Raw genomic sequence first — 15536 nt, forward strand, 5'->3', positions numbered from 1 at the left:
CTTACATCATCCCCTCCAGTAATACTTCCTCTTCTTGCGCTAGATACCCTCGGTTTTTCTGATTCTGGCGGGAATTCTAAGAGCGATAACAATCCCGACGATTCGTCCTTGGTCGGTTTTGGCTTCCTGTTTGCTCGGGCGAAATCGTTTTTATCGGCTGGTATGACAATACTGCCCCTCCTCCTTCCTTTAGAATAATTCACTGAGAGAAACTGTTTTTCGTCTCCTGGCTTTACCAAATGTTTCGACAATAGACCATTTAGAGCGCCATTTTGTGCTAGATTTTCCAGGACGTCATCGTCGTCTGCCACGGAAACTGATACATTTATGCCAACTTTTCGCGCCATAATGACGTCACTGGATGATTAACGTTTACCTTGAATCGGAAAGTACCATATAACGTTGGTTGTTTTAAAGACAGATAGATCCTATCATGGTCATATTCCACATTTCAGTTGATTCGCTCCCAGTTTCTTAGAGAATGTTCACTACGGTAATCTCGGCGTGTTTTTCTTTTCGATATTTCGGTTAACATAAATAATAGCTTAGGCCTATATAACAATAACAGTTTGATGCGTTGATCGTCCGTCTACCAGTAAGGTTCAAGCAACGATAGGTCAGCTGTATGAAAATGTTGTTGCTATAGGATACGAGTAATGTGGTTTGTTTGTACAAAGCTTCATATATTGAAACATCTCTTTGGACAACTAACCATTGCAATACAGTAAGAAAATACGTCAGTCAACCCGGTTTTACTGATTGTGTAACCCGAATCGTGAGAACTTTCAACTTTAAGGTAACCGGCTGCCTCTAAAAACTTGTAAAAACAAAGACGGAAATAAGTAACGGGCTTCAGGATGCAACTTGCATTCGTGCAAATATCATTAAGCCATTATATATTAATATAACCGCTTTAATAGTTTCAGTTCTTATCTCTTTTTTTCTCATACGAATTATTTACAAGAACAAATAATTGATTAGCTAACATACTAATTAAAGATGTGATCAAACCGATCGTCATATAACCCCAAATGAAACTTTTATTTAAATGAAGCCGTAAGTAGTAAAGAAATAAACTTCTTTTACAGTTTGTATGGACTAATTCTGCAAGGCAATGTCACAGAGTTACGGTAGTATTATCTCACAATGTTAACAACCTTATATGTATAAACACACACACACCGTGACACACGGATAGACAGACAGACAGAATCCTCTTCAAAACGCGCTCAGGGTGGGAAAGAAATCCACACGTCCTTTCCACGACAAAATAATTCCGACTCCTCATTCAGTAATAGGCTATGTAGAAACAACATCACTTCAGGAGAAAATTTAAAAGAAAAAATCTTCTCTTGGTGTTCTTTTCATGTTATTGTGAGCATGAATCACTCAGTCCACATTCGATAAACATTTCACAGTCACAATTTTTTTTTTCTGTCTCGCAATCTCTCTTTCTCTTTCGAACTGAGAGATGTCATTAGCGATGATGATGAGTTTACCCAAGCATTGCTCATCGAGTCCTTGCAAGTATTATTATACCCAGAGAATATATAGACCTTGTTAACTCATTTAGAAAACTGCAGCAACAATTGGTTTACCATTTTGTATTAAGTGTTTGCGTAGTTAGGACCGTCAAAGTTTACCTGCCTTTTGTGTCAACTTTTAGTAGCCTAAGTGTTAACCCTTGAAATGTTGATATAGGGACCGTCCTTTGTTCCAATGTAACCCCCCATTGAATGTCTTCCTGTGTAGATTTAAAAGATCCTCGACTATTTCTCACTACAGGATTGTCCTCGCTATATAGAAGGGGTTCCCTAACTGGGGTGCATGAACCCCTCCCTATAGGGGGTGCGTGAGTCCATCCCAGGGGATTCGTGAGACGTTTCTGAAAGTCAAAACTAGAGTACTTTTTGTTGAACTAAAATCTAACATATCATATAATTTAGTAATGTACAGAAGTCGTACCTTACGACAAACTCTTTTCGCGTTCCATACGCATATGTTGCCATAGTAGTACCGCACCGTGCATGTGATAAATAACCGAATTATGAAACAGACACAGGCGGCATGACTTTGGTGAAGTTGGTGTACGCATGACAGTACGTCGTGAAGATAAAGAGCTGATCTGATCTTGAAGTTTCCAATAAGTATTTGTTAATCTCTTGTTTTTTTTTATTACAATATTACCCTATGAACTTGATTTTGTACGAATCGCTGTTATGTGTATTATAGTATAATAATGACTCAGATCGTGTCTCGAAAAGTTGGGGGTTCGTGGACAACTCTGACATCCACAGGGGGTTCGTGGGGGGATAAAGTTAGGGAAACCCTGCTACATAGCATTTTATTTCATTTCGCGTCGATAGCCTATACATAAATTTAGAAACTTATCCAGAATTTCCGCCTGGGGGCCATACCCCTGCCTCCCAACTGCCAACCCCCCAACCCCTCCCCACACCCCCACAAACCCCCCCCCCCCCACCACTCGTACGCAAGCCACTGATCAGCATCAAAGACTCCGATCTACCAGGGCAGCCGTTCTCAATATTTTTTTTCAGTTTCATTGACAATTTTATATTAAAACTTTTAGAAGAATGAAAAATTTGCTGGAAAGAAAATAATGTGATAGCAATATTGTCAGTGTTCTTTCTTGTTTTATGCAGGAAATATTAGGTCCTATATACTTTTGAGATATGTCATTATACGTTACCCTCCACCACCAACTCCAACACACTCATTTCTATTACATTCAATTCCACTTTAAGTCGAATTCAGTTCTACTCAAGTGGAATTGTATTTCACTTAAGTCAAATAGGCCATTTCACTGAAGTAGAATTCAGTTTTACGTAAGTGGAATTGTATTTCACTTAAGTCAAATAGGCCATTTCACTTAAGTAGAATTCAAGTTTACCTAAGTGGAATTCCATTTCACTAAAGTCTAATTCAATTTCACTTCAATTTCAAATTCACTTCAATTTCAATATCACTACAATTTCAATTTCACTTAAGTAAAATAGAACATTTGTATGTTACTTAAGTGGCATACATTTTACTTAAGTCGAATTCTATTTCACTTAAGTTGAATTAAATTCGACATAAGTAGAATAGAACATTTTGTATTCTACTGAAGTGGAATTCTATTTCTACTAATGTGGAATACATTTTACTTAAGTCGAACTCTGTTTTTACTTAAGTTGAATTGAATTCGACTTAAGTAGAATGTTTAACACTTAACTAGAATTGGGAGGTCAATGTTTTAACGGCTTGCCTTACGGTAACGACCACCCCGCCATTCTCCACCACCCATCAAAACAATCCACCACTGAACATAACTTTTCTCACGGCGTATACCGGTGCCTTCAACCCTAGTCGATATATACTCATATCTTCGACAGTGATATTCAGATTACTCTGTTTGATAATTAGGTTTCGTCTCCAGAAACTTTGATCAAGCCCGTACTGGTGTATTACTAGTACCAATAGAATGGAATGTAGTCATATAATAGGCCAATCTCAACGTATAGGAATCACCAACACACACACGCACACGCACACAAAAGAATTACGAGGCGTAACAATAGTAATATCACACATTGCGGGTAATTTCATATTTGCTCTGTATTCTTTGCCTTTGTCTGGCACACAATGCTTCATTATAAGTACCCAAAAGCAAAAGAAAAAAGCTGTATTCATTGCTCGAAAATTATAATTATTATATATTTAATATCGTTTTTGTCGAGAGGGATAGCAGCATAGGCTGCCTGTACTTGACACGCGACTGAGATGTACATCTCTATTACAGCTACGTGTATACTGTCTATAAGTCGGCTACATAGATGTGGCTTTCCGCACCGAATTGACTATTTTACCTTGGCTATGTATTTTAAGTTTTTTCTAAATATGGGAGTAACTCCGAGCGGATAGCGACAGCGGAACCCATCCATATATGGCATAAAGAAAAAAACCGTAATATTATTTGTATCAACAGTTAGAACTTCGACATATCTTTACACTTTCTCTTTAATGCCAGCTGGTATAGCGATGTTCTCCTAGAAAAATGGCAAACCTTTCTCGGACACTTTTAAATTTGTTGCTATTTTTGCTTTCACTAAGAACAACGTTTGGATGTCTCTGTCCACCTCACGATAACGTAAAAGACCAATTTTGTCAGAAAGATATAGGTAAGTAGATATACTTCACTTTCCTTTAGCTAAAGTATGAATGAACTGTTCCATATAGTCCCCCTCCCGCCCCCTCCCCCCACCCATTTGTATATAACCTTCTCGTAAAGAGCAGTTTTAATGTGCCTTCCCACGTCTCCATGCACTGGTAACATTAATTGTGGGCAAGATACCGTATTTGTAGCGGCATTTGTGAGCACATGATTACGGATCACAATCAATCGCCCCCCCCACCAACCCCCCACCCCACTCCCTTGGGTCATTGCCTTAAACCAGGTCCCTACAATGGTGATAGTTCTCATGTGTGTTAACATTAGTATTGCTCTGTGTTCTCTAACACACAAATACATAGCTCAAACTTCAGCTTACTTCAGAGTACGACTCAATAACCACAAAAGTAGTATTCGCCCCGACAAACCAGATTTCCATACAGTCTCTGAGCCATTTTAATTTTCCTCATCACAGTCAAGACTGACTTAGACTCACTATTATACAAGATAACCTTAAGGATCACTTTAATAGGGTTCTTCTCGAAACCTAACTGATCCTCAAAAACTAAATCGCCATCTTTACGTGCTTGAATCTAAGGAATTTAAGGTTTCCTCGCCGTGTTTCAGTTTCACCTGCAGAAATAGATGTATGTTTGTCAATTCTTTTGTTTTCGATTTGGCAATCTCTGGTGATAAATCTTTTACATCTCTTTAGAATTCCTCCATCTTTGTTTATCCCATTTCTTTTCTTTTGTATTTTTTTCATTTTTCAAAATACTTGTATTCATTTATGTTTCATGCGCCTATTGTTTCTTTTCTTTTTATTTTTCTTTGTTTACAGTGTTCCAAGGAACTGTAACCAGCGTTGTCGACCTATTCTTGTCTTCAGAGACACCTCATGATGACGTCATAATGTACCATATCAGAGTCGATAAAATGTACCGCGGTTTCCTCGGGAGAGATGTCTGGTTGAGTACCTCCAGGTACTCAAGCTCATGTGGGGTACACTTACAAGAGGGTGTGCATTATCTTTTAACAAGTGAGTTCGAGCCTATAGACTGTTATACGCCTGCAGTTGTTTTAAATTGTCTACATACACATCAATTATAACATGGCGAAAATTTTCCTAATCTTTTTGTTGTTGTTAAGAAGCTACATATACAGTGCCGTGCTGATTTGTATTGTCCCTACAAACCACCATTAAATCTGCTGTTCCGTGGCTATGATTCATAGCCCATAGAATAGCAGACATTATAGGTTGCCGAGTGGTTACACAAAATTTGGATTTTGTTTCACAGGAAGTTAAAGGACGCAAAATACTGCATGTGTTCCTCCTGAAATTATTAGTACCCACACCAACTCATAATTCCTGGCTGCGGGACTGTGTTACTGCATCATATGTAGCTGTTTGTTTTCAAAGCTATTACAGGTTGGGAGTTATACCAGAAGCTGTATACTGGTGTAAAATATGCCATAGTCGAACCAGAAGGACAAACAAATCGTGTGCTACAGCGTTGTTTCTATATAGCTATCCCGGTTACAAGATACCCACATTTTTAACATATGCTATATCTATGGGAACCGCCTATAAGGCTAGCGTAATGATGACGCGCAGTCCTAAGTATTAATGTAAATTGTTTTATCAAATTCTAATTACTGAACAAAAAACAGATTAACTTAATTTCATATAAACAATAGAATATCCTGGATGAGATTTAACAGTATTTATCCTTGATAATTGGCAATGCATTGTAAACATTTTATTTGAAAAAAAGGCTCTTTCCTATTGAGTGATGTGTGGCATCTAAGAAACTGACTCTTTTGTATGTGTGTTAGGCTAAGTATTCCAGCCACTTTCATTGACGAGCCTTAGTTGTTTATAGAGTCATATCTCGACGTTTACGAACTGGACTGACAGCATTGATTTTATCGGTTATCGGTTAACAAAATACCAAAAATAAATTTTGTTCCTAAAACTCAACCGGAATTTTTTGTACATAGAATTAAACCAACTACAACCTCTGATTTAATCTATAAAAACCTTCATTTTTGGTTTCCCGAGAAGGGAAAACGATGGAGTCATTCTTACTGACACATCCAGAGTCTATGCATGCTAAGTTCTTCAATACCGCCCTCATTTACCTTTCCGGGGGGGGGGGGGGGCATTTCATATTGTAGTTTTGATTTCTCCTTACTTTTGTTCTTACAGCTTCCTGGGATAAATCTTTGCATTCTTGTGGCTGGAATGTACCAATGTCGTCATTGACCGAAGATGAACTATACGCAATACATAGAAATTTGGACTGTTTAGAAAAAAGTTGAACTTTCTAAACAAATCCCCTTGATTCACATAAAATGTGTAACTTTCTTACTTGTTATGGATCAAATGGTATAACATCTTACTTGCCGAGAATGAATACAAGCATAAAAGTATTATATTCAAATCTTCGAATTATTTCAGTTTATTAGACATCCGTCGACCTGCATATAGTTAGTGACAAATGTGCAGACTCAATAACCCACAAGTCAAAATTTAAAAGAAAATGTCAACCACAAAGAACATTTTATATATGAGCAAAGACATTTGTCGCAGAAATGTACCAACGTGTTACGGTCACATAGGAAAAGTTTGAGTGGTCAGTTATAAGATAAGTTATTGCTACCAAACAATGTTGGAGGGGTTTGGGAACTTTGAACATCCATGTAATATTTCTCCCACCGTCCATTTTCTTTTAAGTTTATTTATTTAATAATATTTTTTATGTGAAGCTGCTAATATTTAAAGATTTATTACCTACATAAAACTGGTCCCATTACTGCAACAGTATTGTAACTGTTCATCCAGTTAAACCATAGAGCAGAATATAAGAACTCTGCTCTATGAGTTCAACTGTCTAGATATAGATGGCGCTATCGATTTTTTCTTCAAGGTCAGCTCATAGTGGGAACTGTTCTAGTCCGTTCTTCTACGGCGTGCTATTAGCTTCAAAAAGAGGCGGACTGGGGTATAATTTGCTACCGCCTCTTTGATCCAATCGGAACCAACAGCTTATTTGGCGACTCGGACGAAACTAACACTTTTCATGACCAAGGGAGAATCAGCGACTGGTGCCTCAACCTTGCGACGTATTCGGGGCCTTGGAACCCAGCGGTGCACCAGTTACGAGACTAAAACAGGCATGCCAATCTAATCCCTATATACATGTAAAGTACATGGGCATAGGGATATCGTAATCATTTAGCACATTTCTCAAGCTACTTTTTGGGAGGGCGGGTGGGGGGGGGGGGCGTGACCAATTCAGTGTTACACCTTTCAATAATTCCATATCGTGTGGTTTATAACAAATACTGCTACTTTTTGTTTTGTTGTTTGACTATCACTACTGAAAAATTTTGCTAAATAGAGGGTGCTTAGATGCAAGCTTTCCGCTTCCTGTATAATGATGGTGTATTAGGGACTATTTCTATCATTGCCACTCAACACTTAACTGGGGTCATAATTTTCATAGTGTTAGATTTTATACTTTTTATTCCACTGCCAAGTGTACTGACGAAGGTCCCAGGGGGACCGAAAATACTAATACATTTTCTAAACAAGTACTCCTTATTTGTCAATTATGAGTCATATATATTTTCTCTGCTTTTGTCTAATATATATATATATATATATATCTATATATATATATATATATATATATATATATATATAAACCTGCATGTACGGCATTGAACGGAATTGATTAGATCGATATCCTACCTGTAATCCCAATGTAATTGTTGTGTACCAAGGAGGAACCTCGTCCACAGAGTACTGTAATTCACCTGTTGCTTCTCTGTTTTTAGTTGATTACGAAGTCTCGTCTCTGTCATTTCCATCATTGTCTCCAGAACTCCGTTCCAGCTCTTGAATATGCTCATAGTCTTTATTCTGGGTTGGGGGAGGGGGGAGAAAAAATCCATGAAAATGTCATCAAAAGGGAAGTCAGACTTTATTATATTATTCCATTCCTTAAAGCTGATATGTATATCACTTCCCTCCCCCCCCCCCCCGCCCCCACATATTACCATGTTTTCAAAATGTTGTCGTATACCATCGATAGTTTAATTAAGTCAAAACCCTTCGCAGAAGTTTATTAGCATCAGTCGTACACATGTATAACAGTCCCATCATTACGGCAGTGGTGAACACTATATTGATCTTGGGCGCCACGGGGACATTTTGTATCCAATCCGTGGGTCGCGACACTTAACAATATATCTAATCTCTACACATAAAAAACTCGAAATATCTAAGGAAGGTCTAGATGCGTATTATCATTTTATTAATATATATTTACCTCTATCACGTCTTGTTGGTCCGACGAAAGATTATTACTGTCCCCATTAAGAGTGCTCGCTAGTTTTGGATCTTCGATCGAAGTATGGATGGGACTGACATCACAACCCGTTGAGGCCATGTTTTTAGAGTTAGTCGTCTTGGCTTGGAAGCTTCAAGTTAAGAGATATGCTGTATACAACCAGAAATCTTTGATCGCTGAAAATGTATCTATAGCGTCGATAAGGGTACGCCTCCACACATCGAAATGTATTTTTTTATGGCGGAAGGCGTGATATACTGCATAAACTGACAATTACTCAGTGGTCAGATTGTAAACATATGTTGGACAGAGCCACTCAACAGTTTTTGAGTGATATCGAAAAGATACAAATTGTAGTACAAAGATTGCTAACAATGCAAGGAAGGATAAACGGAAGCCCGTAAATGCCATAAACGTTCTTGGAATATTAAAACAGAGTTCTCACATGCCAAGCCCCCCCCCCCCCCCCCATAATACGACTAACGCGATTTCCTTTTCTTTCCTTAATTATCAGTTTTTTTTTATTCAGGTCAATTTTCTTTCTTGCTAGAACATTTGTATGTATGTATTTTAGATCCTCCTGCGAGCAGGAACTCGCGTAGAAGCCATCATTGGCTTATCAAAGCCACAAGCTGACCGAAGTCAGTCTCTTAGATTCATATTTTACGTCCATGATTATGAATTGTCAACAACTCTGTAACTGGACGACATACATTAATCTTGGAGTGACTCGAACCGGGGACCTTATGACTGAAAGGCACCAGTATTTAACCACTGAGCTAACACTCCTAAATCCATTTAAAATCCATTTACTATAAGATTCCGACAAAATTTCCATTTTCTCGACTAAATTTCATTTTTCACAGCCTGTGGAAGTCCACAGTTTTGAAGCGGTATAAAATGCGATTATCACAATTACCGTGTCGTTTAGTACACAGACACCCACACAAGCCACTTTCGGACTGCATACTTGTCTGCCTAAAGCGTGTAAGATACCAAACATGATAACCAAGAAAAGCTAAAACAACGATACTTTTATTTTTTTATAAAACTGTATTTCTTAAAAGGAATATGACCTACAAACACAAAGACATTGTACATTAATATGTCAAATTAAGAAGAAAACAACAACAACAAAAAAGTAAAAATATGAAATGACTTCCTTCCCTTTTTAAGATAAGATGTTTAGCGTGAAATTTACAGATATTGTATGAAAACATTTACATCCAACAATAAGTATAGTAAAGTTATCGGTTAACCAAAGTTTTGAGCTAATATCCATGTTGGCCTTGAAGGGAGTTTACTTAAAGTGATTCCTAAAACTTATGATACATTCTGTATTTCATAATGATAATGATTAAACATTTTCTTTTTTTACAATATCTATGAAATGACAATGGAGGTATATTCTACACTGGCTTATATCAAACCTTGAGCGAATTAGGGCATAAAATGTGCCCCGACCCCCCCCCCCACACCCATCTGACAGTCTAAAATATGATGAAGGCAGGTGAACATAACCAATTATTCAATATCAATCAAGCAGAACAGAAGCAACAATGCTATTAATGTGTTTCTTTTCCAGTGTTTTCTTCGACAGGGAACTAAAACCTCACATCAGAATCCGGAAATAACAAATGTATGAATCATTGATGTAAAGAATTTGGCTCCCGCAGGTGTTAGGGGGTGGAGGGTGGCAAATAGGCATTCAAGGGTCCTTTGATCACAGTTATTTTCGAAACGTTCCCCGCCCCCCCCCTCTTACTTTCCCCGAAGCATGTTCAAAGTTGGTCGGCTAAATTGATGACATTATAAACGACAGGTGTATCTTCCGGTGGGTCGCACAATTTTTCCACAAGTAAAAACAAAATTATCTACAAATTTCATCTTCCCGACGGGTTAGTTTAATATGTTTTCGACGTCACGTCCATTGGTTTTCATGCATTTTGAGCATCGGTGGTGGGGGTTGCTGGGGAGGTGGGGTCTGGTGGGTTGTGGCAAAGCCCGCATGGAAGATACTCCTAGGTCGTAGGACTGAGAGCTTGCTGACAGGCTTTTCTTAGAAGGGCTTTTCAGTATTCTGAAATTCCTGTTCCTGAGGATTCTGGACCACCAAAAACCATTCACATTGAGGACGGATTGGATTTAGGTTATCGAAAGGTATTCAGGACGAAACTTGCTTCCCAAATTTGGCAAAACAATATGCTTGTTAAAATCTACATAGAATACACAACATTGAAGTAAGGCACATCAGAAATCGGCAAGCACAGATATAGTATGTTTAGTATTTAAATTACTTTAATATTGACATCATAAAGGATAAAGACACTTGCATAAAAACCTGAATCTGTATCTTGCACAAAATTGGCAATTTTCACAATGCATTAAATATATTATTTTTGCACGTGTCGAGATTACGTCAAAATTATATTTCAGTCTCTTTCCACGTTACACCACGATTGAAATGAAGCTTACAGATATATATACAACCTCTTTCGGACTTACAGGCCTAAAAAGTTCAGAGAAAAGATACGACCTTGAAGCTTAGTATGAAAATGCCGAGTAGAAATGAAAATGTACAAAAAAACCTCTTAAATCACAAAAACCTGAGAAAAAATGGAACAAAGCTTGACAAAATGTTACATTAGCATCTTCATCATGTTAACATATTGAGGCCAATGAGTGCCATGCTAAAATTTTAGTCTTTCCAATCCTTATGGGAAAGGTTAAAAATGTCTAATGACTTTTCCGATTCCGATACCGTTATGGAGAAATCATGGTTGGAAGAATATGGCTCAGAATTTGTTTAAAAACATTTTGCCAGAGACCGAGCTTTTAGGCCTCGCTGTCATTCGATTTCCTCCAGTGCTTAGGATGAAAACCGTGAAACGTGGGACTGATGGGTATGATGCTGGTCCACGACCACTTTCTCAACAGACCCATTATCAGCGGGAGGTTGTAGACTGGCGAGTGCGACCCTGTTTCTTCTTCTTCTGCCTCCTCGCCGGCGACGGTCGTAGCTTCGATCCACTTGACCAGACCTCGCTCCTCTGGGGTTCCTTCGGAGGGAGAGAAAAAAATTTCAAAGATGATTGGAATATAAAACAGCTTGTATAGAAATTCCCTCCCCACCCCTCCACCCTCTCAAAGCACATAGAAAAATAAAAGCTTGTATGGAAATTCCCTCCCACCCCTCCACCCTCTCAAAGCACATAGAAAAAAAAGGTTGTATAGAAATTCCCTCCTCTCAAAGCACATAGAAAAATAAAAGCTTGTATGAAAATTCCCTCCCCACACCTCAACCCTCTCAAAGCACATAGAAAAATAAAAGCTTGTATGGAAATTCCCTCCCCACACCTCAACCCTCTCAAAGCACATAAAAAAATAAAAGCTTGTATGGAAATTCCTTTAGAACATGAACATTTCGATATGTGAACAAAACACACAGCAAAGTCTTCCTCCTCCCCCTCCCCTCTCCTCCCTCCTCCTTTTTCAAAAAAAAAAAAAAACCCAAACACATACCTTTTATGATGTTATCCAAAATCAGCCCAGTTGCCCCACCGACAAACATGCTGGTCTCCAGCAGGACGGTTAGTATCTGATTGAGTTGATCGCTCCCTGATGAATACAAAAAGGTAAGGATTAGAGATCTTCGACATTATCCACTCTTAACTACAGTAATATAAAAATAACAAACTCTCCAATACACACACGCACACACACAAAGTATTAATGAACTTTGAGATTCGGCTGCATATTTCCAATACTTTTCACCCATGGTTTTACAGCCAGATCTAGCATGGCATGAAATTATTATTACAATGAATGAATTACCATTAAATGAATGAATCAATTAAGTAATTAATCAATTATTTGATTTTATACTATCATGACATTTGCAGGAGGTATATCTGATTTTTTTTTACAGATTTCTAGTAACTTTATCAACCAGAGAGTGCCTGCTGGTATTAATACTGATATTCACCCAACATGTCGTACATCTACCTGAGTGAGGCTTCCCTATGCTAGTACATGAGAAGTTGTCTCATTCCGTTATTCCGCCAAAGATAGAAACATTTTGGTTTCCATGGCAATACATCAAAGCTCAAAAGGGAATGACCGTCTGCTGTATCACATGGATCCATCATCATTTATTTAGAAGCAAGTACCCAGTCATTTTAATAAACCTAATAATTCGGATATATCCGTGACTATTGCGAATGAGTGAAAAAACCCCCTACGGGTGCTTCTAATTTAACGGCGAGATTAATAGCACTTTTAAAGTGCCGTACACTTTTCAATTTCAAACTCTTGACGATTATATTCACTATTCCTGATGCAATTTCCGAGTACTGAAACGGACAGACAATGTCTTAAGATACATTATCATTTTCTTCACTTATCGAGTGAGATACCATCACAGTGTTGCACAAACATGACAAATGCATCTGTTAACCTTTACTAAAACACAGTCACTGATAAGAGCTTATGCCCTAATTTTTGAATATGCAAAGTAGGATAGGCTAAAGTACATCTATTATGAAAGTGTGGTAGGTAAGCTATGAAGTGATGGTATTTGTTCTGAGATGGGCTTTCCTAAATATTTCAAGTAATGCTGTAATGGGTATGAATGGATTCAACTCCTTTGGAGTCATCCTCGACTCACTTGTGTCGATGGCATTCTCTGTTGTATGGATATAGTGGGGTACTGCTATACCGAGGAAGAGGGACACGCCGAGGATAAAGAGGTTGCGAGAAGAATTCAAGTTGATGAACTGGAGGTTTGAGAAGCCGACCGCTCCGACCATACCTGTAAATTAGATGTAATTAGACAAATAGTCATAACTAAGACCACCATTGTAAGTTCTTGTATCCATTATACGTTTTCATGTTGCCATGGTACCAATTTAATAGAAAACCGCTTATTCATATTTTTGGCAGAAATTCTATCCAGTACATCCCCTCCCCCTGCTACTCCACCCACCCCACCCCCAACAAAACAAAACAAGAGAGAGACGACCCTCCCATGTAAAGAAGAGGTTTCAAGTAGACACCTTGCAGGGCAAAACCAGTCTGTGAAACATTTTAATCTAGCCCATGAAACAAAAATCTTCCCCACTTTCTTGCACTAGAGACCCTTCGGGCCATTCATGGGTGTGGAGGTATCTATCCCTGCACTTTGCTGTTCAGCCATAAGGTCATTTGGTGTCAAGTCCTGTTTTGAATATTTCTTTAAAATAATTATGAATATTAAACAATCTGATATATGAGTGCATACAAATATTTACAACTCCGGTTTACGACATTTCTTGATTACCGTGGCTTCTTACAACACTATGACTGCTTTTAAAAGGAAGTTAATAAAAATATTAATGACTGATTGTCATGGTTACAATGGCTTCTCTTACTACACCATGACTTTCAATGGTTCAATCATAAAATCTACTTTTCATCATGATTTCTACAACACTCTACAATGCACTCTTCTCAAAGAACAATGAAACGTTACTTACCAAATGTAACAGCAAGGACGCCACCAATAACCGGCACTGGAATCGTCGAAAAGATGGCGTTGAGTTTTCCGCACAGCCCGACGACAATGAGAAACGCTCCGCAGGCCTGGATCACTGCCCTGCTACCGACCTGAGATGGAAAAGAAACGAAAAAGGGCGAATGATTGACAGCAGGACATCTTCAAATATAGCAAAGATTACTACTTTATTTCAAGCAAAAAAGCTAATATCATCCTTGAGCAAACAGCAGGATAAGAATAAGCAGATGCCAGGAGCAGAAAATGGTCACATAGATAACATTTACCACACTGTAATAGGGTATAAAGTTTACATAGGTTTCTCAAGGTCATTCAAGTTAACGGAACATTGCTGCTATCCAGTCCAGTATACATACGCACAAGAAGAAGTGTAGCCAGGGGGGCTTATTTTATCATGCCACCTACCACCACCTAGCACCATCTTCCTCTCCCCCCCAGTCCCCTTATAACCAGCCACGGATGTATAAAAAATCCAACTTAGTGGACAAAAGCAAAAGTAAGATTCGGTATATTTGCCATCGCCATGTTAAATACCTTTGTGAGTCCGATGGCGCCAATGTTTTCACTGTACGAGGTGGTACCATTCCCAGTGCCCCAAAGACCAGCCAATAGACATCCCAATCCCTCCATCGCGATGCCTCTATTGACAGCGTGGGCGGGTGGCGGGGGCGCACCACTGAGTCGGGCACATGCGTAGTAATCCCCGATGGACTCTATCATCGAAGCAATCACGCCAGCCAGCATGCCTAGAAATCCAGCGAGCGTGACCGTTGGAACGCCCCACTGTCCTGTGTAGCATAGATAAACGAACAACAATTTTCAGCTGCCTTAAGAGACAAATGTTCCAGCTTAGAACGAAAAAAAGGAAAATTTATATTGATATCATGTTGCCTAAATTCATATTTCCTTTATTATGCCTTATATGTTTTGCTTTATATGTTAATAAAAGTCCTACTTTTCAATTTTTTTTAAAAACATTATGGGGGGTTATGTTAAGAACTCTTCTTTTCTTTTTAAGTTTTTAATTCTTTCCTAATTTCAATAAATTACTCTTGAACAACATCTGATTCATATAGATAGATTTATTTGTTTCTTAATATTACAAAACGAAGCCATTTGTGATCGATGTGGAGGCTCGGTCTGATTTGCTTTCTCTGTTATCTAATTTACATTTAATTTACATAACACACAGACAGATACAAAGAGAACCTCGTCATGGTTTTACTGATGCGATTGTGGGCTAATCTATAAACATTACCGTGAGAGAATGAGGCTGGAAGGATATATACACGTTGATCCATGCACACATCAGACTTGTAATTAGTGCCCTTGGCAAGAATGGTTTCTCATCATACAATGGCTAATTGATATGGCAGGGATTGTGAAGTCAAAGAGGTTGCATTGTGTAAGAAAAAGTTTTAAAGTAATACTACATCATTGTTAAGAGCCTAGTTTC

The 15536-nt window shown here is 38.3% G+C and overlaps 2 protein-coding genes and 1 long non-coding RNA gene across 4 annotated transcripts in view; 1 reads left to right on the top strand and 2 right to left on the bottom strand.

Moving 5' to 3' along the window:
- Positions 1-54: 54 nt before the first annotated feature.
- LOC139961461 (uncharacterized) lies at positions 55-8570 on the bottom strand. Its single transcript, XR_011790893.1, has 3 exons — positions 8509-8570; positions 7929-8099; positions 55-376 (listed from the first exon to the last, which is right to left on the bottom strand). It is a non-coding gene; the product is annotated as an uncharacterized lncRNA (long non-coding RNA).
- Positions 3700-7771, top strand: LOC139961523 (uncharacterized). Its single transcript, XM_071960746.1, has 3 exons — positions 3700-4181; positions 5013-5210; positions 6381-7771. Exons 1-3 carry the CDS (start codon positions 4058-4060, stop codon positions 6491-6493), a joined length of 435 nt encoding a protein of 144 aa, XP_071816847.1. The 5' UTR covers positions 3700-4057; the 3' UTR covers positions 6494-7771.
- A 992-nt stretch (positions 8571-9562) lies between the features above and the next one.
- LOC139961463 (solute carrier family 23 member 1-like) overlaps positions 9563-15536 on the bottom strand; it is a 35844-nt gene continuing 29870 nt past the window's right edge. For both annotated transcript variants that reach the window (XM_071960646.1, XM_071960648.1), the window contains exons 9-13: positions 14615-14868; positions 14043-14172; positions 13196-13339; positions 12052-12147; positions 9563-11588 (exon numbers count right to left, since the gene is read on the bottom strand). In XM_071960646.1, coding sequence (XP_071816747.1) covers positions 11365-11588; positions 12052-12147; positions 13196-13339; positions 14043-14172; positions 14615-14868 — 848 coding nt within the window. In that variant the 3' untranslated portion in view covers positions 9563-11364. The remainder of the gene's footprint in view (positions 11589-12051; positions 12148-13195; positions 13340-14042; positions 14173-14614; positions 14869-15536) is intronic.

This window comes from Apostichopus japonicus, chromosome 20 (genome assembly GCF_037975245.1).
Source record: "Apostichopus japonicus isolate 1M-3 chromosome 20, ASM3797524v1, whole genome shotgun sequence".
Lineage (NCBI taxonomy): Eukaryota > Metazoa > Echinodermata > Holothuroidea > Aspidochirotida > Stichopodidae > Apostichopus > Apostichopus japonicus.